The 23,414-nt window shown below is 44.1% G+C and overlaps 1 protein-coding gene across 1 annotated transcript in view; it reads right to left on the bottom strand.

The window, feature by feature from the left end:
• The window catches only part of LOC113405318 (sushi, von Willebrand factor type A, EGF and pentraxin domain-containing protein 1-like), a 169,722-nt gene that overhangs the window by 112,101 nt on the left and 34,207 nt on the right, over positions 1–23,414 (bottom strand). The window contains exons 4-6 of the mRNA XM_026646401.2: positions 12,300–12,458; positions 11,841–12,020; positions 1,560–1,739 (exon numbers count right to left, since the gene is read on the bottom strand). Coding sequence (XP_026502186.1) covers positions 1,560–1,739; positions 11,841–12,020; positions 12,300–12,458 — 519 coding nt within the window. The remainder of the gene's footprint in view (positions 1–1,559; positions 1,740–11,840; positions 12,021–12,299; positions 12,459–23,414) is intronic.

Here is a 23,414-nt window from a genome sequence, read left to right as displayed (position 1 = left end):
TCACCGTGACAGACACGGAGCCCTACTGATAGTACATGCTTTTTCATCTAGCAGAAAAAAGCATAATGAGATCTAATGGTTGGAAGCTGCAGCTAGCCAAATTGAGACTAGAAGTGAGGTGCACATTTTTAACAGTGAGAGTAATAATTTAGAACATCAGTAAGGAGAACAATTTTTTAAAATGTGCTATTAGGACTCTGGTTAGCATTTTCATGATCCTGCAATTATTCCATGAGTAGAATTTCACATCTGCTTTCCTTGCGTGGGGGATTTATACAAGTTATCTTTGTGTGCCGCCATGGCAGGAGTGAGTCCAGATTTTTCAGCTACTGCTTTTTGCAATGGGGCAATCAAAGGAAACTCTTACACCGGATTTTTGGGACCAACAAGAACAAAGCCTTGCCATGGGTGACTCAGAAATCCAGCAAAAACTCTCATATAACCTGCTTGATTATGCAAAAGAGTCAAATAATATCAAACAGCATGAGGCAGCCTTTTGATATATAATGGAACTGAATTATAATCACTAAAAATTAAGAAATGACAGAGTAAAGTAAGTCCTCCAATAATAATCCTCCAATGGCATTTCAGGGCCCAGGCCTGCTCTGTTGAAGTTAAATAAAATGTTCCCATTGATCTGGGAGCAAGATCGGGCTCTTAATGTACTTAGTGTAAATAATCCAAAATTTATGAATTTATCTTCATGATGTTTTTAAAGCATGTATCTACGCCGAGGGCTCAATGTTCAGCCTTGCCCTCACAGGGTCCCCATTTTTGTCCCCGTAGTTTTTGAATTACAAATAATTATGGGCATAATGTAGGTCATTTGGACACGTGGGTACAAAATTTACTGATGACATTAACTGCACCCACAATTTTCAGGAGCACCAAACAAGCCCAGCTTCTGAAAAGTCAGGCCCTATGTTCATGATTTCTGTATTTTCACTGGGTTTTAAAAATTATTATTATTATTATTATTATTATTATTAACATTTTTCAGTGAAGTCAGCACTCATGAAAAGTGCTGGACTGGTAATCCTGGAGTCTAAAGTCCTCTACTTATTCACATAGCAAGTCCCGAGCAGGCACCAGCAGCGGACGGTTCCCTGCACTGCTCCACCAATGTGCTTCAAATGGGACCAGCAAGTTTCCCCTGAAGGAGTAAAAGGGCTGCTCAGCATCCTCAGCCCTTTCAACCCTTGGCCTCTGTGCTGGGAATTCCAACAAAGGAGGCAGCAGTAGCTTAAGCTTCCCCCATGCTGCCAGCATGCCTCAATCTTTAGCTGGAGGGAGCATCTCTAGCTCTGAGAGGGTAATTGAGTCTCCCCAGAGATTCCCCCCTGCCCTCTTCTGTGTGAGAGCTCTGTCTACCAGGAACTGGACTGTGATCACTAATTCATTTCATACAGGTTATCAAACAGCCACAGGAGAGGAGCGACTTCTAGATATCACAGCTGGATTTCAACCAGCAATCTAGAGGTCATTTTTTTAATCCCATTATCAATACCTCCTCAAGACATGGTTCTATGTGAACAGACACGCAACGACCAAAAACATACCCACACACGCTGGCTCCTTTCCATCCCACTGAGAGTTTCCTTGACAGGTGAGTTGGGAGTTTCCTTCCAGTTCATAGCCCTCATCACAGGTCACAAAACACACTGTCTTGTATGAGATATCACTTGACGAACAATTAATTCGTCCATTTTCAGGTATGTGAAGTTTTGGACACGTTCGAACTGCAAATGGTAAAACAAGCGTGTTACGTTTTAACCATAAAAGAGAGGAACAACAGACAGTTTAAAGGTCACTTCTAAAACCCTTTGTCATTTAAATGGATACAGTGAAAATAACATTTTGGTAATCTAGGCTTATAAGTGGAGCCAATATTTTCAAAAGTGACCAGTGATTTTGGGTGCTTATGTTAAAACACCTTACAGGGGCCTGATTTTCACAAGGTGGGTGCTTACCCCTTTCTGAAAACCAGGCCTCTTTAAGACGTCACATTGGGAAATCTGGGTCCATATCTAGTCAATGAAGTTGAAGGAAGTGTAACTAAGAAGTTTTGTTCAGTTAGCTCTGGGAGGAGTTACTGAATGATGCTGAATGAGAAGACAGTGTTAGGCCTGGTCTACACTAGGCTTTTATGTCGAATTTAGCGCCGTTATATCGAATTAACCCTGCACCCGTCCACACCAGGAAGCCATTTAGTTCGACATAGAGCTCTCTTTAAATCGATTTCTGTAATCCTCCCCAACGAGAGGAGTAGCGCTAAATTCGAAATGGCCATATCGAATTAGGCTAGGTGTGGATGGAAATCGACGCTAATAGCTCCGGGAGCTATCCCACAGTGCACCACTCTGTTGACGCTCTGGACAGCAGTCCGAGCTCGGATGCTCTGACCAGCCACACCCCGGGAAAATTTGAATTCCTTTTCCTGTCTGGGCAGTTTGAAGCGCAGTTTCTGTTTGGACACCGTGGCGAGCTCAGCAGCAGTGGCAACGATGCAGAGCTCTCCAGCAGAGATGGCCGTGCAATCCAATAGAAAGAGGGCCCCAGCATGGACGGATCGGGAAGTCTTGGATCTCATCGCAGTGTGGGGCGATGAGTCCGTGCTTTCAGAGCTGCGCTCCAAAAGAAGGAATGCTAAGATCTACGAGAAGATCTCCAAAGCCATGGCAGAGAGAGGCTACAGCCGGGATGCAACGCAGTGCCGCGTGAAAATCAAGGAGCTGAGACAAGGCTACCAGAAGACCAAAGAGGCAAACGGACGCTCTGGATCCCAGCCCCACACATCCCGTTTCTACGAGGCACTGCATTCCATCCTAGGTGCGGACGCCACCACTACCCCACCCCTGACCGTGGACTCTGAGGATGGGATATTGTCCGCGGCCGGTTCCTCCGACATGTTAGCGGACGGGGAAGATGAAGAAGGAGATGAGGAGGACGAGGCAGTCGACAGCGCTGGCACCGCTGATTTGCCCGACAGCCAGGAGCTCTTCATCACCCTGACAGAGATCCCCTACCAACCGTCCCCCGCCGTTACCCCAGACACAGATTCAGGGGAAGGATCAAGCAGTAAGTGTTTTAAATATCTAAACATTTATTTACAACATAACTGGCATATTTAAAATATTAACAGTAGCTAAAGTGCTTTAAAACATGTAAACATTTATTTGCAACAAAACAGGAAGATTGAAAATATTAACAGCGGGTAAAGTGCTTCAAAACATGTAAACAGGAAAGTCAAACAAAAGGGGAATCAGTGCAAAGTGTATCATGATTAGTCTGTCTTTGGGCGCCTCAATATATAGTCCGAACCATTTTCAAAAAATTGCACAATGTCCGCTTCATGATTATAGTGCCCAAAACCCTGCAGTCATTTGTCCCTCCAAGGGCACCTAAGCCAAGAACTGGTCAATGTAACCGGGGATAGAGGCGACATCCTCCGGGGAGAACTCCTCATACACCTCCTGCAGGTGTTTTTCCAGCCTCATCAGCAGGTTCCTGGGCAGGGAGAGCTTATTAGGCCCCCCGTGGTAGGACACGTTTCCCTGCCACAACGCCAGCAGGTACTCCGGGATCATGGCCTTGCAGAGCAGTGCAGCAAATGGCCCCGGTTTCTGCAGGCTGTCCCGGAGCATCTTCTCCTTCTGGCTCTCCGAGACCTTCAGGAGGGTGATGTCTGGCATGACTCCCTGCTGTGAATTAGGTAGGGGAAAGTTAGTATTGGGACTGCTTGCCCGTCCCTTTACAGAACTGCAACCGCCGGTTTACAGCCACGCGGTTTACAGCCGCGAGGGGGTGGGACAGGGCCAGAGTTCATGCTTGCAGGATTGCTGCCAGCAGAGACTCGCATTGCTTTCTATGTGAAAGGAGGCCAGTGCCACTCTTAAAGTTTTAAGCGGCCACAAGTCTACGGCTTACCATGTTTGCCAGCTAGACAAAGTCCGGTGTCCAGCCCTGCTCCTCAGCTCGCCACAGCAAGACCGCAGGCACTGTAGGCGAGGGCCGAAAATTCGACCTTGTCCTCAGTGCGCGTGTGATAGGTGCTCTGCATGGTCTTGTTCACAGAGAAAGACTATGTTCTCTGTTCACAGATACATTGCTCTGTCTCAGGAATTCACTCCCTTTTTCCAATTCCCACAGCCACATCTGCCCAGAGGCTAGCGCACATTAGGAGGAGGAAGAAGAGGACACGGGAAGACATGTTTGCTGAACTAATGGGATGCTCCCGAGCACAGGCAGCCCAGCAGACACAGTGGAGGGAGAACTTGTCCCAAATGCACCGGGCAAACATTGAACGGGAGGAGAGGTGGCGACAGGAGGACAGGCAGGCTACTCAAACGCTGCTTGGACTAATGAGGGAGCAAACGGACACGCTCCGCCGCCTTGTGGATGTTCTGCAGGACCGGAGGCAGGAGGAGAGAGCCCCGCTGCAGTCTCTCTGTAACTGCCCTGCCCCGCCACCAAGTCCCATACCCCCCTCACCCAAAGTCCAAACACGGAGGGGTGGAAGGGGCCGTGAAAAATTTCACTCCACCCCTGCGGACTGCTCTACCACTAGAAGGCTCTCATTCCCCAAAATTTGAAAAGTCCTTTCCTACCCGCCTCACACAAGACCCCGTCCAAGTTTCACCCCCCCGTTCCATGTGCGGTTGTTAATAAAGAATACGTTTCTGTTCATTTCTGTTTCCATCCTCTTCTTTTGGAGGGGAGTCTGTCTGAAGGGGGGGGAAGGGGCTTGGTCATTGGACAGGACAGTCACCTTTAGCAGGGGGCAGGTGCAGCAGCAGGGCACATATACAGTGCAGTGACTAGTTATCCTGGTCAGTCTGGGAGGTGGTTTTCATGTTTTGTGTGGTGGGGGCGGTGGTGTTGCTCTGTGACTTGGTGGCGGGGGAGGGCAGTTACAGATCTTATGCAGCGGTCCTTACCCTGCATCACAGAGCCGCGCAGCAGGGGATCTGTAACCTTCCTCCCCCTGCAAGACAGTCACATAGCCGACACATACACGCAGTCCCGGCCAGGAGGGCTGGCAGGCTCCGTTGAAACAACCAGTCCACCACCGCGGAGCCTGTCATTCCGGGAGTTTAGAAGCATCATTTGCATCACAACCCTAAACCCGCCCCCCGCCACAGTCTGCGTCCCAGGTTTAAAACATTCCCGCGAAAACAGTAATAAAGACAATGGTGTCCATTAACAAAACAGAACAGATTTTATTTTTTGGGAAGGGGGTGAAGGGGGTATGTAATTGGAGAGGATAGTCGACGGCAACTGGGTAAAGAAACGGGGGCAAGTTCTGCCTCTGTGTCCACAAACTTAAAAGTCACTGGGTACCCTGCTCAGCCTTGAAACTGGCTTTCAAAGCCTCCCGGATGCACAGCGCGTCCCGCTGGGCTCTTCTAATCGCCCGGCTGTCTGGCTGGGCGTAATCAGCAGCCAGGCTATTTGCCTCAACCTCCCACCCCGCCATAAAGGTCTCCCCCTTGCTCTCACACAGATTGTGGAGCACACAGCAAGCTGCAATAACGATGGGGATATTGGTTTCGCTGAGATCACAGCGAGTGAGTAAGCTTCTCCATCTCCCCTTGAGACGGCCAAAAGCACACTCCACCACCATTCTGCACTTGCTCAGCCGGTAGTTGAACAGTTCTTTTTCTGTGTCCAGGGCGCCAGTATAGGGCTTCATGAGCCAGGGCATTAGCGGGTAGGCTGGGTCCCCGAGGATCACTGTAGGCATCTCCACATCCCCAACAGTTATCTTGTGGTCCGGGAAGTAAATACCTTCCTGCAGCCGTCTAAACAGACCAGAGTTCCTGAACACGCGGGCGTCATGAACCTTGCCCGGCCATCCGACGTAGATGTTTGTAAACCGTCCCCGATGGTCCACCAGTGCTTGCAGCACCATTGAAAAGTAGCCCTTTCGGTTGATGTACTGGCTGGCCTGGTGGCCCGGTCCCAGGATAGGGATGTGAGTCCCATCTATAGCCCCACCGCAGTTTGGGAATCCCATCGCGGCGAAGCCATCTATGATGGCCTGCGCGTTTCCCAGGGTCACTACCTTTGACAGCAGTACTTTGACGATTGCCTTGGCTACTTGCAGGACAACAACCCCCACGGTAGATTTGCCCACGCCAAAGTGGTTCGCGACTGACCGGTAGCTGTCCGGCGTTGCAAGCTTCCAGAGGGCTATGGCCACTCGCTTCTGGACAGTCAGGGCTGCTCGCATGCGGGTGTCCTTGCGCTTCAGGGCAGGGGACAGCAAGTCACAAAGTTCCAGGAAAGTCCCCTTCCGCATGCGAAAGTTTCGCAGCCACTGGGATTCATCCCAGACCTGAAGCACTATGCGGTCCCACCAGTCCGTGCTTGTTTCCCGGGCCCAGAATCGCCGTTCAACAAAATCCACATGCCCCATTGCCACCGTGATGTCCTGGGCGCTGGGGCTCGTGGTTTCTGACAGCTCTGTGCTACTCTCCGACTTCAGGCCCTCACGGCGGTGCCGTAGCCTCCTCGCCTGATTTCTCTGCATCTGCCTCAGGGAAAGGTGTATGATAAGCTGCGAGGCGTTGAGAACGGCCACAACTGCAGCGATGGTCGCAGCGGGATCCATGATCGCAGTGCTGTGGCGTCCGCGCTGTCACTGATCAAAAAGTGCGTGAACTGATTTCCCGCCGGTGCTTTCAGGGAGGGAGGGAGGGCGGTAGTGACTGACGGATGACGACAGTTACCCAAAAGCACCCTCGCCACATTTTTTTACCCAGAAGGCATTGGGGGCTCGACCCAGAATTCCAATGGGCAGCGGGGACTGCGGGAACTGTGGGATAGCTGCCCACAGTGCACAGCTTCCAATGTCGACGCTTTCCCTGGTAGTGTGGACTGACAAAGTCGAATTACTGTCCTTAGTGTAGACACACACGTTCAACTTTCTAATATCGATTGCACATATTCGATTTAACTAAAATCGAACTACTCTCGTAGTGTAGACATACCCTTAGTTTGGCTGAGTGTGCAGTTTGGTTTTTTTTAAATTGCTGAATTGCTAATGCTACATCTTGACACCAATTTATTACATAACTAAAATCAACTGCAGAAGAACATGGAATTAAATGTAATCTTGTGCATCAGTCTTGTCTAACACATTAAGCAGTAGCACAACTGAACAGTAAAAAAAAAAAAAAAAAAAAGGGAAGCTCCAGTTCTCCAATCTACTGTTTTTTTTAAGAGCTAGATCCTACTTCCATCAACTTGGATGGTGGAGGGTCAAGGCCTGAATGAGTCATGACTGCAGTGGCCTGGGTAACTTCTATATTGTGGTTAAGAATGTTGATTTTAGCAAGTGACCCCCTGCCAATGTAGGAGTCAAACTACTAGCTTTCTTTCCAAATAAGTTCAAAGTTAAGCAAACTTGGCAGCTTTCTTTCCTTTTTCCAGTAGTCTATTGCACATATTGATGAGAAAACATGTGTGTATAATTGTACATATTGACCCAACAGACTACATGTCTTCCTAAAGATAGTAAGAGAACAAAGTTAATCAGTTATCAATCAAATGAAATTCAGCTGTACCAACAGCCAGGATTACAAGTCTCAAGCAATTACAAAAATTAGTTTCTTTCTGAGAGAGTTGGATATAAATAAATCAGGAAAAAAATTGCATGATTTGTAGCAACTATTGACCAGAAAATAAGGAGTGGCAACCCAGTTAGCTGCGTAACATCTAGGCATTATGACTGCCTCGTGTTCACTCAGGTCCAGAACACTGCCCCTCCTCCCCCAACCCCTCCGATTCACGTGTATGTACAGGTTTTTCTAGAATGAAAGAGATCAGGAAACTTACTCTAGACTAGAGTCACTAGACTCTTAATGAATTAAAGAAAGTGTTGCTCTTCAGACTAGTTTTCTATTATTCTTTACCTTAATTGCACTAAGTAAACATATTACAACTCTAATGCAAATCTGTCATGCAAAGAGAATAGGCTCCTATGGTATTATGTTTTCTACTGTGGCCTTTAATGCCACAGCTGTGGTAGTGTATATAGTGGGCATTGCAATCTATCAGTCTTAGATGCATTAGGGAGGCAGCTGGAATAAATCTGGAAGCACTGGAGAAACGCTCACCAGGTGACCACGGCTACATACCTTCACAGGTGGTAGCATGTGCCTCCTTGCACCCGTTATCAGGTCCTGCTCACCTGCTGGTGTGGAAGGAATGCATGGCCATTGTTCTGTTCCTTTCAGGGTGACGTGGCTATGACTCACCATCAGCAACACTACTAACCTTGTGTTCCAGTGTGGAAGGACCGGAACTGTGGCTACCCCTCCCACTGATGTCCTAGACAGGAGGGAGGGAGCTCCCTTTGAAACATCATCCTGGGGAGCAGCAAAGCATGGGGATTTGCCATTCTGATCTTCTAGCCCTCACCCCTCTAAGGGGGCACACTTGGGAAGTGGAGACCTCTGTTTCCATTCCAGTGAGTATGAGCACGAGCATACAAGATCTATTGGTCTCCTGGGCTATAGCCCACCTAACATTTGGACTTACTGCTCATACATATGCCAAAACACATGCTCCCTCCCCCCCCCGAACACTAAGCTTTTGAATTAAATGGGATCCAGACAAAACCCCAAACCAAAACCCAGCGAACAAGATTTGACAAAACTTAAATAAACTTTCCCCCATCTCTAGTCTCTCTCTCTCTCATACACACACAGAATGCTTAAAGGCCCAGAGCCCTGATCCCACATTTCTTGAGCATCCCATACTCTCACTGAAGTCAGAGGGAGTACTGTGTGTAGGCCATGCAGGATCTAGACTTCTCAAAGGCTAATGGATTACTCTTCACAACACCCCCGTGAGGTAGGGAAATACTATTAGCTCCATCGGCAGATGGGGAACTGAGGCACAGGCAAGTAACTTAGCCTCTGTAAGTTTACAGCAGGAATGTGTAGAAGAACCAGAAATAGAATCCAGATCTTCCAAACTGCAGCCTAGTGCCTTAACCACAAGACCATCCTCTTGACCTGAGGACTATCAATCTGGCACTTTCCACAATCACTAAAAATTCCCATAAATGTACATTAAAATATATTCTGTTGGCCTTTAGAATTTTGTTATAGTAAATTTTTCTGGATTAAACGGGTGTTTTGCAGTTGGACAGTATTTAGCTTAATTTTATATTAGCTGCTGCTAATTGCAGAAGGTGCGCTGATGGGTCTAAGCATCACTTATCACAGCCATGACACATTTCAGCTAAGTAGCACAAAAATGCCAAAACGTTGAATGTTTAATGTCAAAACCGAAAGCAGTGTGAAGGGATTAAAATCCTTTGGTGTCCTTTCATAATTGATGTGATAAAATACTGTTGGGATTAATGAGACAGCCCATAAACTGTGCCTTTGATCTTGCTCTCTTCTACAGCATGGCTTCTTGTATGAATGGAGAACAGCAGACACGGCATATGCCAAGGCTGGATTTTTTTTTTATTAGGAACTTCAACATGATGTGTTATGAGAGGGGAAAAAAAGAAACGATATCCTCTAGATGCTTCAAAGGAAATTAATACCACATGAAGATAACAGCTCAAAGCAGAGGGCTAACTTCTTTTGCTACGTTAAAGCTAAATGCTTCATTAAAAGGAAAACTGTGAAACCTCGCAGAAAAAATAAACCACCCCTCACCCAAAAACCAGAAGACAGAATAGCTTCTTCCCTAAAAGTGTCTGTGTGGGGGCTTAAGATTGATCCACTTCTCTGTGTGGAGACTATAATCCTGTAGATCAGGGGTCGGCAGCCTTTCAGAAGTGGTGTGCCGAGTCTTCATTTATTTACTATAATTTAAGGTTTTGCGTGCCAGTCATACATTTTAACGTTTTTAGAAGGTCTCTTTTTGTAAGTCTATAATATATAACTAAACTATTGTTGTATGTAAAGTAAATAAGGTTTTTAAAATGTTTAAGAAGCTTCATTTAAAATTAAATTAAAATGCAGAGCCCCCCGGACCAGTGGCCAGGACCCGGGCAGTGTGAGTGCCACTGAAAATCAGCTCGCGTGCCGCCTTTGGCACACGTGCCGTAGGTTGCCTATCCCTGCTGTAGATGATTAGAGTGAAAACCGATTAGTCCTTTCTTTATGCTCCAGTCCAGGGGCTCTCCAGCCTTTTCATTCTGAGGACTCCTTTGTACAAGAGACAGTCTCATGGAGACCTGCTCTCCCAATAGTCCAATCAGCCTACAGCTGGATTTTCAAACTATTTCACTCTGTAGCCTGCCTCGTGGAATGACATGGCCAAATCCCACGGATCTTGCTTCCCTGTCCCAAAGTACTAGCAACATTTTTTATCCATTGCAAGCTCTCACCCCTTCCAGGGTCACTGGAAGTTGCTGGGGGACAGTAAATTCAGCAACATTCAGCATTAGACTATGCAGCAATTTGTTATGCAAATTCAGGTGGGTTGCTATATAAGCATGTCTCAAACAGTGACTGTTCTCTGGCTCTGTCCATTCCCCTTGTCTCCACCATGCATCCTTTCCCTAAGGGTACGTCTACACTTACCTCCGGGTCCGACGGCAGGCAATCGATGTTCTGGGATCGATTTATCGCATCTTGTCTAGACACTATAAATCGATCCCGGGTCGATCCCGGAAGTGCTCGCCGTCGACGCCGGTACTCCAGCTCAGCGAGAGGAGTATGCAGCATAGACGGGGGAGCCTGCCTGCAGCGTCTGGACCCGCGGTAAATTCGGACTAAGGTACTTCGAATTCAGCTACGTTATTAACGTAGCTGAATTTGCGTACCTTAGTCCGAAGTGGGGGGGTAGTGTGGACCAGTCTTAAGTGTAACCTGACCTGCACACCAGCCAGTGCGTGGCTGCAAGCTTCCTTTCTCCAAACGGGCTGTGAAAGGTGGAAGAGCAGCCTCAGTCCATAAGTGCCTGTAGGAGGTCAGAAAGGAATCCCACATCCTCTGTAGAATTGCACAACTGGTTAAGGAGTCCTGCATGTGCATTGGTGGAACTGGAAGGTGGATACCTTCCTCTGAAACATCATGTATTAGGCCACAGCCAGAGGCAAGATGGAATTGTGATCTGATCCACTAAAGCAACATTCAAATGTAATTATTAGCACTCCAGGAGGCCCTCTTTGGATAAATACTTTTTTTCAGCCCCCCTCCCTATTCCCAGTCATGCCATTTTCAACCACTCCTTCTGATTATCTCCTTTCCAGTTAATATATCCTCACATTCAACCTCCAGGAAATAGTCATTGTCCAATGGAATCACATTCAAAACTCTTCTGAGATTATACATGTGGCCTGGAACTTTCCATTTTTTTTCGTTCACATGATAAACCCAAGGATCATAAATCAGAAATTTGGAAGCAATATTCTTTGTTGAAGTTTATGCCCCGGGGTTCCAATGCCAATGTGCATCTAATCCAACAGATGGATCCCTCATGGGTATTCTGAACCCCCCCCATCCTGCAAATCCTTATTTACTAGCCATAATTTTCTTTACAACCCTAATTTTATTCTGGTAGTTCCACTGGTGTCACGTGAGGAAACTTAGTAATAGACAGGATAGGTGTGTACAAGAGGACAATGCGGAATGTTTACCAAGGTTTGGCTCTCTAGCAGATGATACCACTCTGCATTTCTTGTTTTCTTCCTCCATTTTAGTAAACCAGAAGATAAAATACTCATCATGGGGTTTTCCTTTTGAATATTCCTTCATTTGGGGTTTACTCTCAGCCAGCAAAACCAACAAAACCAACAAACCTCAAACCATCATTAACAGCAAAACAACTTGGGTCAAAAGCTTTTTCCAAAGAAATGGCTTTCATACCTCTGCACGTGGTCTCTGAACCAGACCAGAGGCCATTTGGCTGACACAGCCGGATGCTGCTTCCCACTAGGTCAAATCCTGCTTTACATCGGATTCCGCAGGCAGCGTTGAAGTAGTTGTTGCAGACGTTCTGGATAAAGTAACCATTTTCAGGGGGCTGCAGCTCAGGGCAGTGGACAACTAATTAATCATACAACAACAGGGTTAGAGATTCCAGAAGCATTATTTTCATTTCCTTTCCCACTCGGTTAGTTTACGTCTTTAATTTGGCTGGTTTGATTTGTTAATTTATAGTATCTATGCTTTTGAGGGCATGCATATGAAACACTATAATAAACCCCACAGATGCTTGACCATCTCATTTCAGCGAAACAGTCCAAGAAGGGCTAAGATTACACTGTCTATGCGTCCTAATGTGCCTTTCCGCTCTATTCATGTTCTCTGTTTGGAAAGACTTACGTTCACAGGCATGTCCTGCAGTACGATACCCATCCTTGCAAACACAGTCCTTGATGGAGGTACTTCCAGGGGGAGAGGTGTGGTTGTCATCAGGACAAGAGATGCAAGTGCTGATTCCACCAGGTGAACCTTCAGGTTTATATGTTCCTGATGGGCAAGCTATCAAATAAAAAAGAAGACTTTTAGAAGAAGAAAAGGTGAGACTCCATCCTTTCTGAACGTTCACTGGACTACCAATTTTTGTAAGGATTTTTTAATGCACACTTCCTTTTTAGGGTATCTTGAGGTGTGGGGATGACCAAATTGCGTGTTTAATAGCTATGCTTTTGTTGCTCCCCTTCCTCCTCTATTTATACATCATTAATTCAAATTCAAAGCAGGACCTATGTATGTCTATAAAGTTATTAGTGTGTATAGGGTCTGAACCAAAGCCCAGTGAACTCAGCGGAGGTCTTTCCATTGACTTCAGTGGGTTTTGGATCAATGCCATAATTTACTTTCTACATAAGGAGCCTCACTCTGGTTTTACATTTGTGTAACTCCATTGACACTATGGAGTTATTCCTGGATTATACTTGTATAAATGAGATCAGAATCAAGCCCAAGGTTTCCAAAATATGCCAAAATTGGGATCAGGCTCAATAAATAAAAATTCTCGGCATACTGAATTCGCAGAATCTGGCATCTGACTTCACGATTTAGATGCTATGCTATATATAGGTGTGAATCATAGCACATAGAGCAATTAATCAAAACAATTACTCCCCAAAGCCTTTAAAGTAGTTTATACTCTACTCTAGAATTTTAACTCTGTGTGTGCGCAAATGTGCTTGAGAAATATTTAAGAGATGTTGTCAAGAGACAGAGAATAGACACAGAAAAGTATGGGCTAACAGAGGCAGAAACAGGAGAGGTAAGATAGTCCAATTATTAGGGCATTAGTCTGGGACTTTGGAGACCAGGGTTTAATTCCTTAGTCTATCATAGACTACCTGTGTGACATTGGACAAGTCACTTAGTCTCTCTCTCTCTGTCTCAGTTCCTCAATCTGTAAAATGGGACAACAGCACTGCCCTACCTTGTGAGGATGAATACACTAAAGATTGTGAGGCACCCACACGCTATGGTAATTGGGGCCATAAGTACCTTAGACTGCATTCCCTCTAAGATGCTGATGCCTAAGAAATTACTTCCTGAGCTATGAGACGCATGAAAAGTTGCAACAAGCCTAAAGAAAGCTGAAGTTCAGACAGAAGTCTATTAGTTTAAATGCTTACCACTTATTATTCTGTTTAAACTTCTCTTACAGACTGTGGGCCAGATTCTCCATTGTCCTGCATTATGTGCAGTCATTACATCAGTGCAAAGTGGATACAAAACATACCAGTCTGATTTAGTAGTGTTTTACAGCCCCTTTGCACTGATGTAAACAGCTGCATAAGGTACAGGACAATGGCGAATCCGGCTCTGTAGCTTCCGGAGAACTGTGTCCAGAAAAATGTGTCCAATCTTAAATTCTTTAAAATGTCTTTTGTTTCCAGCACCGAATATTTCCTAGCTTTTTCAAGTATTAGAGGTCTAATTCCTGAAGGTCTCAGATTGTGCCAATATCTTTTTTATTTTGACAGAATTGGACCAATTCTATACTTTGAGTGAGTTTAAAAGTTAATACTTTGACATTTGTCTTATTAAGACAAATAGATTTCTACTCTCCCCTGTCCCCCCCCCCCCCAACACATACACACGCCATCACCATCCAGTCAGCCATATCTGGTAAATTATGCATTGAAAAATATAGCTTAGAATATTTAGAGCTTTATTTTCTTGAACATGGTCGCTTCTTGAATATTTTCCACAGATCATATTTTTTCTTTCTCTCTTTGAAAGCTCGCAGCTTCAATTTCAAACTAGGTGATAAAATGATTGAATGGTGCAAAATATTAAGTGATGTAATACAGTGTGTTGCAAGCTGGCTGGCTGGGTCTACGTTGTATAATGGCTCTTTAAAATTCCAAATGAAAGCTCCTAAATAAGAAAGGAAGTAATTAAAGATCAAAACATTTTAGAAGGTCAATTTGCGTCTTGCTAAGGGAAGACCGGAAGGCAAATTTACTCACAACTACAGCAGGAATTCTTTTTTAAGTGACTTTTAAGAAAACACTTGCAAAAATGCCATTTAATTACATCATATTTTTGCCGTCAGCCGCTTCTAGTTCCCTTGTGAGTTCATTAAAAGTAACACGCTCTTTTATGAGAGCATAAAAATGAGCAAGAAAGTGCCATCCACTCTATATTCAGGATCTTTATTGATATTGCATAGAAATAGTTTTAATAAACATTAAACTGGGTTTTCTCCTTAATGACAAAGGATATCTGCCCAGATTAAGCTTTTTAGAAAAATGAAATCTTTACCACTGAAAATGAACAACTGTGTAGTACAATTACACACCACCGCTAAAGACACTTCAATGAAATTGCCTTTACTGCAGTATTCATGGCATTGTCAACCTATTGTAATGGAAATTGCACTACTTTGTGCAATAACAGCAGCAACACAACGATTCTCTTAATAGGCTTCCTGGCAGGTGCAAGTGAGTAGTCCAATATCCAGATGATTTTCGTACTTTGGAGTTTTAACAGACCCAAATTTTTAAGTGAGAGAAGTTAACCATTGGAACAGATCATGGAGGGATGTGGTGGCTTCTCCGTAAGTGGGATTCTCTAAAGATTGAGATTGGAGGACTTTCTAAAAGATATGTTCTAGTCCAGTCAATGATGTGGTGGAACTAGACTCCATGCAGGATTCACTGGGTGAGGTTCTCTGGGCTGTATTCTACAGGAGGTCAGACCTGATGCTCGTAATGGTCCTTTCTGGCCTTGAATCTATAAACAACATTCCATTCTGAATGTCTTTAAAAGGATCCTCCTCTTACAATCTCTGGGCAATCCCCTTTATACTCTGGGAGGGGGGTTGTTCCAGTGACTGTTTTAGTCTTCTCTAATGTCTTCAGAAGGCAGTCATCTGCTCCTGAGCAGTTCAGGGGATGGCTTGTTAGCTGGCTCTCCCATCCAGTTTGTTTGAATGGCTGGCCATTATCTCTCTCTGGACAGTGACCTCCAAGTTGGTGACCTGTCCTTCCCCTTAATCTGAGAGTAGCACACCCTCAAACACTTCTCCTGGGCCCCTTACTGGTCCTTTCCATCCCCATTAAGCTGGAGATAAGATGTGAGAGCACGAGAGCATTGGGAAACCTGTTCTCCCATGATTCGGATGACCGTTTCCAGTCAGGCTAAGTACTGCTACTGTTGCTTCACCTCTGGGTTCAAACTGAATTGTGTTTTGTAGCTGGTAATTTCAGTTCAGTCCTTTGTGAAACTTCAAGTGCATCATCACGCAAACCAAAACACAGCCAGCAGTTCCTGCTCAGGTGAGTCACAAAGGCGTAAAAGAAAAAAAGCACGGTAGCCAAGTATTTTGGGGTGCCTTAGCAGAGGTGTGTGGAAGAGCTTGCCTAGTGTCTGCTGGGAGCAAGTCTTGAGCCAGAGATACCAGCGTTAGGTTTTCAGGACCTGTAAAAAAGGTGTCTTAACAAAAACAGTTCATTTGCAAAAAAATTCTGACTTTTCCTTCTAAAGGAAATTTGAAAGTTCAACCATCTTGTGTGAAGAGCTAGCAATTTGTATTTTAGAAAGAACCATTTCCTCAAAGCTAGGATGAGTCAAAGCCGTAAGCAAATAATGTTATTTGTTTGTAAAAAACGGCCAGGCACATGGCAAGTCTGGCTATTTTTAGCTGAGGTTTCCAAATAGAAATGGATTTTTGCCAGCACATTTGCAAGAGACTACTGACATTGTTAAGGGAGTTTCTTCCCATTGGAAAAGCTAATATCACCAAGTGTCCTTATGTCTTCTTTATAATTGAAACATCTGCTACTGTGACAGGGTCTATCCCACTCATATCGTTCCAGATGCAGAAGTCTCACTACTATCAACAACATCAGGATACAAGCCTCAATCTTTACAAGTCTCACCTATGAAACCACACACCGATCACAAACTTCTCTTGGTCTTAAACAGCCACCAGTCTCTAGATGAAATAACTCCATCAGTAGGATTTACACTTCGTACACAAAAATCACCTCAGGCCTGAGCCCAACTGCAACAGGCTACACAGGAGCTTTTTTGGCAACTGGGGATGGCCAGACTGTCGTGGAGTTATGCTCGACCCATGATGCTGGCTCCATCACCCACTTGTTAAATTTTCAAACAAGCACCTCCATGCTTTCTCCCATGCTGCCCCTTATGCTTGGGAGAAGCTCCATGTAAACATTCACAAAGCTTGTGGTCATTATAGTGCTTCAAAGCCCTCCTTAAAACTCCCCTCTGCCATGAGGCCTACAAAAAACCTGACATGGAACCAGGGAAGTGTATACTAGGGAAGTGTGTGGGAGGGTCCTCTCTTCCCTCTTCTTCCCATGACTGGGAGGAAGAAGATGCCTGTCAAGTGTCAGAAAAGCTTTAGGCGTATTCAGGCATTCAGAGTTAGGAGTCCCGAACAGTGTTCCCCTAGCTCTGTAACTATCTAAGGATTCTGTTAATTCTGCAGCTGTCACCAACAGCAACTAGCATAGGTGAAATGATGAATATCTGCCAATTTGTGTGTGTGTGTGTGTTTTGTGTGTTACTGCTGTTACATGTAACACTTAAGTTTATGCTCTATGCCTCCACTCCACTCCTCTCAGCTTCCATCATAGAGTTTGTTGCCGGCAGAGTTGAGGGAAAGGGTATGTGACTGAAACACTTACTGTTATTTATATTATTGTAGCCCTAGGAGCCCCAGTCCTGGCCCAGGACCCCATCATGCTAGGTGCTGTGCAAAAAGACAGTCCCTGCCCCGGAGACCTTACAATCTAACTATAACACAAGAGACAGCATGTGGATACAAACAGACAGGAGGAGTAGAGGGAAACAATGAGACAATATTGGTCAGCATGATAGGCTGTGTGTGTGTGTACATGTGCATGCATAGGCGCCGACTCCCTGGGTGCTCTGGGGCTGGAGCACCCACAGAAAAAAATTGGTGGGTGCTCAGCACCCAACGGCACCTCCCCGCCCTGCCCCGCCTGCTCCAGCTCACCTCCGCTCCGCCTCCTCTGCGAGTGCGCCGCCGCGTCCTGCTTCTCCCCCCTCCCTCCCAGTGCTTGCGCCGCAAAACAGCTGTTTCGCGGGGCAGGGAGGGGGGGAGGAGGGGGAACGTGGCACGCTGGGGGAAGAGGCGGGGCCGGGGCGGGGATTTGGGGAAAGGATCTAATAGGGGCATGGAGGGGGTGGAGTTGGGGTGGGGACTTTGGCGAAGGGGTTGGAATGGGGCAGGGCCAGGGGCGGGGAAAGGGTGGAGTCGGGGCGGGGCCAGTGGCAGGGGGGGCGCGTGAGCATCCACCGGCGCCGGAGAAAGTTGGCGCCTATGTGTGTGTGAATGTATGTATGTATGTATTTAAACCCATCCTTGGAAATAACCTATTATTACAGTAGCCATAGCACCATTACTGGGGAAAGAGTTATGGAAAAACATCAGCCAGACTTGTCTCTGCATTCTCCCCCTCACATACTCTTTCCTTGGATAAACAACTCCCACAAAGGAAGTCCCATATGCCTCTTATGTTCGTGAGTCCCCTACATCTTGCTGATGATATTCAAGTTCATAAATGGACTGCCTACTTTTATTCCACATCCATCTGTGGGTTTTTTTCCTGGTAAAGAAATTTCTAGAAAGCAAATTTGACATATGATTGCTAGAAAGACGCATATAGCAGACACTACAACACTTAAGTAGGCAAAAGTATAGGCTAAAACCCTGCCTGAACCTGAACTAGAAACACAGAAACCTAGTAAGGTCTGCAAAAATCAAAGGGAAGACTTTAATATCAATTATTCTGTTCTGGCTGCATTCAGAGATCTGCTATAATTACTAACTTAATATTTTAAATCATCCATCTGGAACAATTTAACACGGTCAAGTGCAAATATAAAACTACACAGATTTCATCGAATATTTAAGGGTGCAGTATTGAGTCACTTTTTTACCTATGAAAAATAAAAAAAAGTGACAAATTAAAGCCAATTTGTAAAAGGTAACATTCCAGCAAATACTTCGTGCACAGGATAGTATGGGGATTTTAATGCACAAGACTATAGGGGAGAATATATCTTCTCTATATATTAGCATCAAAGTTTTTCATTTGCATATATGAATAAAAATTGTGGATGTGTAGTTTTGCTTTAAATATTCAGATCTACTAAACTCCTGAGAGAGACAGGGCCTTATTTCCTTCTCAGTAACACCAGTGTAATTCAGCAATTTCAGTGAGTTAGTCCTGATTTACTCCAGTGTAAGAGAGGAGAATCCGACTCAGTGATTAAAAGGTTAATTTAATAGATTTCACATGGTTTAAAATGCATAATTTCTTCAGTTAACTAAATTACATTTTGTAAGTAATCCGTATAACTGACTGTACTTTCCACATTTGATGCTAATAACGGATCAGATTAAAGCCTTATCTATTAGTGGGTTTGACAGCAATCTGCTTTGCACTATCCTATAGGAACTTACCATACTAATATACACTCATCTGTCAAGAATGAACCTGAGCCATTTAGACACTGAAATGGGACCGCTCTGTACACATGATGTAGCTCCAACCATCTTTAGTTCTCAACTCCACTGGGCTGAGCTGAGAATCAGCGGGCAATGTAAAAACTCGCTGCTGCCCAAAGGGATGAAATCATTTTGATCATCGCGGGTCCAAATCTGCAACCTTAATTCATGCTGGGATTCCCTTCTTTACACCTGTGCAATTCCACTACCTTCACTTGAGTTACTCCTGATTTACACCAATGTAAGTGAGAGCAGAATCAGGCCTATTGAGTACTAACTTTCTGCCACAAGTAGTATCATAAAACCAATGGGACTAAGAATTACCAATATTAATTTGTGACAGAAAATAATCATAAGAATTGCACCATCCAGCCTTATGTGAGTAGTTAGTTTGCCGCCTCACCCCAAAATTTTCCTTGTGCCTTGGCAGTAGCAAATTAAAGGCAAAAACTTCTAGAACAATAAATCTCACTGTCACGCTATCTGGAGTGGTTCACGATCATGAGTGCCAACCTCAGGGCAGACTGCCAAAAAGCAGGGCAGAGATCCCAAACTGATTGTATGTTCTAGAATTAGATTTCACCAACCCAGTAACAAATGTGAACTCCTGAAGCACTATAACAGTCTTACCAGGGAGTCACAGACCGTCCCCTTGGGCTCTCCAGTCTATCTTGCCATCCAGACAAACTGTACTTAGTGATACTTGGCTGCCATACACCAAAGATCATAAAAGATTTGGGTTGTTCCCAGTCTCAAGAGTCCAGTCACTTACCCCAGGTCAATTTGTACCTCAGATCTCACACCAAAGACAACACTTGTAGCCAAACCTATAGTAAAACTAACTAAAGATTTTAGGAAAAAGAAATTAGAGTTATTTAGAGGTTAAAGCAGGTAACATATACACACAAATGAGTTACAGTCTATGGTTTCAAAAGGTGACAGAGTTGTAGCAATCTGTCAGCAATGAATGCCTTTTAGGGCTAACCCAGGTTGACCCTTGTGATCTCTGCTTCTGTTTCCTAGCTCCAGCTCTGTGAGAGTCAAAACATCAAAAGAAAGAGAAAATTTGTGTGTCCCTATTGTATCCCTCTTCTTCCAGCATTCAAGCTCCTGGGATACATGTGCTTTCTTGTACATAGCACCTTCATGGGTGTGAGAGGGCCATTAACCAAGTCTTTGTATCATAATATTCCACAAAGGCCCATTTAATTTTGATAGTTGTTCTTGATGGGCAGTGGACAATTCCCTTCCTGACAGGGTTCACAGGTTCAGAGCAGGCATTTTTGCAGTTATAAAGCAAAACTTATATATCACCTTATTGCATGGGATACAGGCATTCCAAGTAAGATTAATGCATGCAGCAACTTACAAGCATTCCATAGAGCCTAAACACCAAAACACCTTCTTACAAGTCTAACATCTATGTTAAACAATACTAGCATACCAGGTGAGCTGGGCTGGAATCAAGCTATTAATTTGTTAGTGCTCAGCTGACACTTACAGCTTTGGCAAGATCTGGCATCTGGTCTGCCAGCATCACACTCATCATGCCTTCACTGCTAGTACAAGTTGGCAAATATTGGCAGGCGTAGTCTTTTTAACTGCTCTGTTTTGAAGTCATTCACATTTTAAATGGTATTTGGACATTATGCTGGACCTGACTTCCTACTTTAAACTGAGAGATTGTACTATGTGGAAGGCAAAACCTTCATGAGAAAGAGAATATTAATAAATGACAGTATATTATGATTTGCTAGCATTTCCATATTGACATTTGTATTCCTAGCTGTGAGAAAGTCTGGCTTTAGAATTTTATAAGCCAAATTCAGGCCCTCAGTAAGCTTAACACAGACAAGAACAAAAGCAATAAAAATATGGGGCCTTACGCATACTAGCAATGGTCCCATACACTTTATTTTGCCTGCCACACAAAATACTCTTGTCAGGGATATGAATCATTTGACCAGATGTGGAGCACCCAGGACAGTGGGCATGTGTGTTAAATGACATGTACCAAACTCCCTGACCCCAAGCCTTCCCCATGACTTCTGGTGAGGACATGGCTTTCAAGCGGCATAGCTTTTGTATTTCAGCTGTGTGCCCAGGGCACAGCCTGAGTGCATGAAAATTCGAGGAAATCCCTAATCTGAAGGCCTATCCCACAGGTCCTTGACGAATGAATGAATGAATAAATATATAAATAAATAATCTGTAAACCACTGCAGCCTGGCTCCCTAAAGGTATAATGGATTAGCAGAGCCAGTGAAACTGACAGGAGATTGGCTGTGCATATGTGCCTCAAGGACCATTTCCTACATGGCTTCTCACACTTTGTCCCCCTGCTCTCCCTGCCCTTCCATTAGTCCTCGTTTTTATATTTGCATTTATGGCTTCTGTTTTTTGTCTCCTAGAAGGCCGATTGTAGGAATGGAATTATGTTTCATTAAGATCTGAAATATTATAATGTAAGAAAAAAATCCTTGTCACATTTTGTAAGCTACCTTTCTGCACTATGGAAAATATACAGTACTGTAAAGAAATACCAGATAGGCGCATACTAGGATTACAAGAAATATGCAAGAAAGTGGATTTAGTTAAAGATTTGATATATAGGAGTTGCAGAAAGATTGCAAAGGAAAACATCAAGAATCAAAAGAGGATTTGTGTTAAGTTCTAGCATGTGCTGTAACTCTTCAATATTTCCCGTTATACCCAGCATGTGTTCTGCATTAATTTCTGACAGAAATGAATTTGCTCATCAGTCTGTCTTTTATCATTTTTTCTTGAAAGAACTCCTCATTCAGCATTATTATTAGTGACTTAAAAAGCCAGATGTATGTTACAGTCTTATTTATTATATTTACACATTACTTCCCAATAAGAGGCATGGGCTGAACTGAAACAGAAGTTTAGATAATTCCATACATAGAAGCGCCTATCAACCCTTCCATGATACACAGACACCAACTATCAACCGCTAACAAGTGAACTGCAGCACTTTGAATAACCCCTCCACAGATCAAACTGGTTGTCATTTTTCTCAGTGCGGGTGAAATAGTAATAATCAACTTTCAACATATTTAAATTGTTCATTAAAATACGGGTCAAGATACCCTCCCCACCACTCCCATGGTGAAAAGGGACTGGAGTGGGGCAGAATCCCCATCTGGTTCAGAGGCAGATAGGACAGCTGTAGCCCACCAAGTCCTAGTGTCCCAGGCATAAGGGGTGTGGGTGGAGTTCCTTGCTCTCCAGTGATTGTGGACTGGCAGAATGGGCCCAGAGAACATTAGAGCTGGTGTAAGTTAAAGCAACCTTAAGGTTGCTATAACCTATCCTAGGGATTGAACTAGCTTTTGGCTGCCCCTGGATTGAGGTGGTGGCATTAAGTCATATTTGGGCTGAGTGTAATTTGACTAACATGAGGATCTGGCCCATGTATTTAGTTACAGTTAGTATTATTGAAAAGCAATAATCTTGCTGAAAAGTGACATCATTATTAATATTAACAATACAGGGAATACAGCCAAACCCATTTATATTTTGTATTACTACTAATTTAAAAATCAGAAGAGTGTTAATGTTTAAAAATGCAGTACATGACCTAAAAGTATAAATATTTTAATAATAAAAATACTTTGTGGAGATGTAGAACCTCTAATCAGGATGTAAAAGGGTTTTACAAACATTAAGGCTCACAATCCCCCTGGGTGAGGAAAATAAATATTATTATAGCCATGTTATAGGTAGGTATTCTGAGGCACAGAGATGGTAAGTGACTGCCCACTACACAGTCAGAAATGGAAAACAGAAATCCTGATTCCTGTTGTCACTCCTAGACAGCATAATCTTAAACAAAAAGTTTATCATTCAAAATGATCCTATGTCACTTTATTGTTGTGAAGAACAGTACTAAATACAAGTTGGTACCAGCAAATATGTACATTTTACTTTGCACAATATTCCACTTGAATACTTTAGTTGCTCACAAAAACAAAGGTGTATTCCAGCTGTTTTTTTGGAAATATACAGTAGGGAAGGGCAAAGAAAGCATCAGAGACTGTTAGAAATATCCATATTTTGATATAATACAGTATTTATGCACTTATGTTCAGTAATACAAGGAGGTAGCTACCACTTTGGCACACATTTAAACCAAAAGTGAGTAAAGCGTGGCACTGAAGAAAAATTAGCCCTTATTTAAGGCCTAAACTAATAAATGGGGGCAAAATCCTGACCACAATGAAAATAATGACAAAATTCCCATTGAATTCAGTGGAGCCAGAATGTCGCCTCCAGACTTCATGGAGGTCTAACATGTGGGGATTAATATAAAGCACATCAGATCAGATCCTCAACTGGTGTATACGGGGAGAGCCTCATTGACTTTTATGCAGCAAAATCAATTTATACTAGCTGAGGATCAGGAATATGCCATTTTCCCTATTCATACAGTAGAT

This window comes from Terrapene carolina, unplaced genomic scaffold (assembly GCF_002925995.2).
Source record: "Terrapene carolina triunguis isolate 2854851 unplaced genomic scaffold, T_m_triunguis-2.0 Scaffold35022, whole genome shotgun sequence".
In the NCBI taxonomy this organism is placed as follows: Eukaryota; Metazoa; Chordata; order Testudines; family Emydidae; genus Terrapene; species Terrapene triunguis.
Note: the sequence above shows the minus strand (reverse complement) of the source record. Positions and strands in the feature narration are given on the sequence as shown.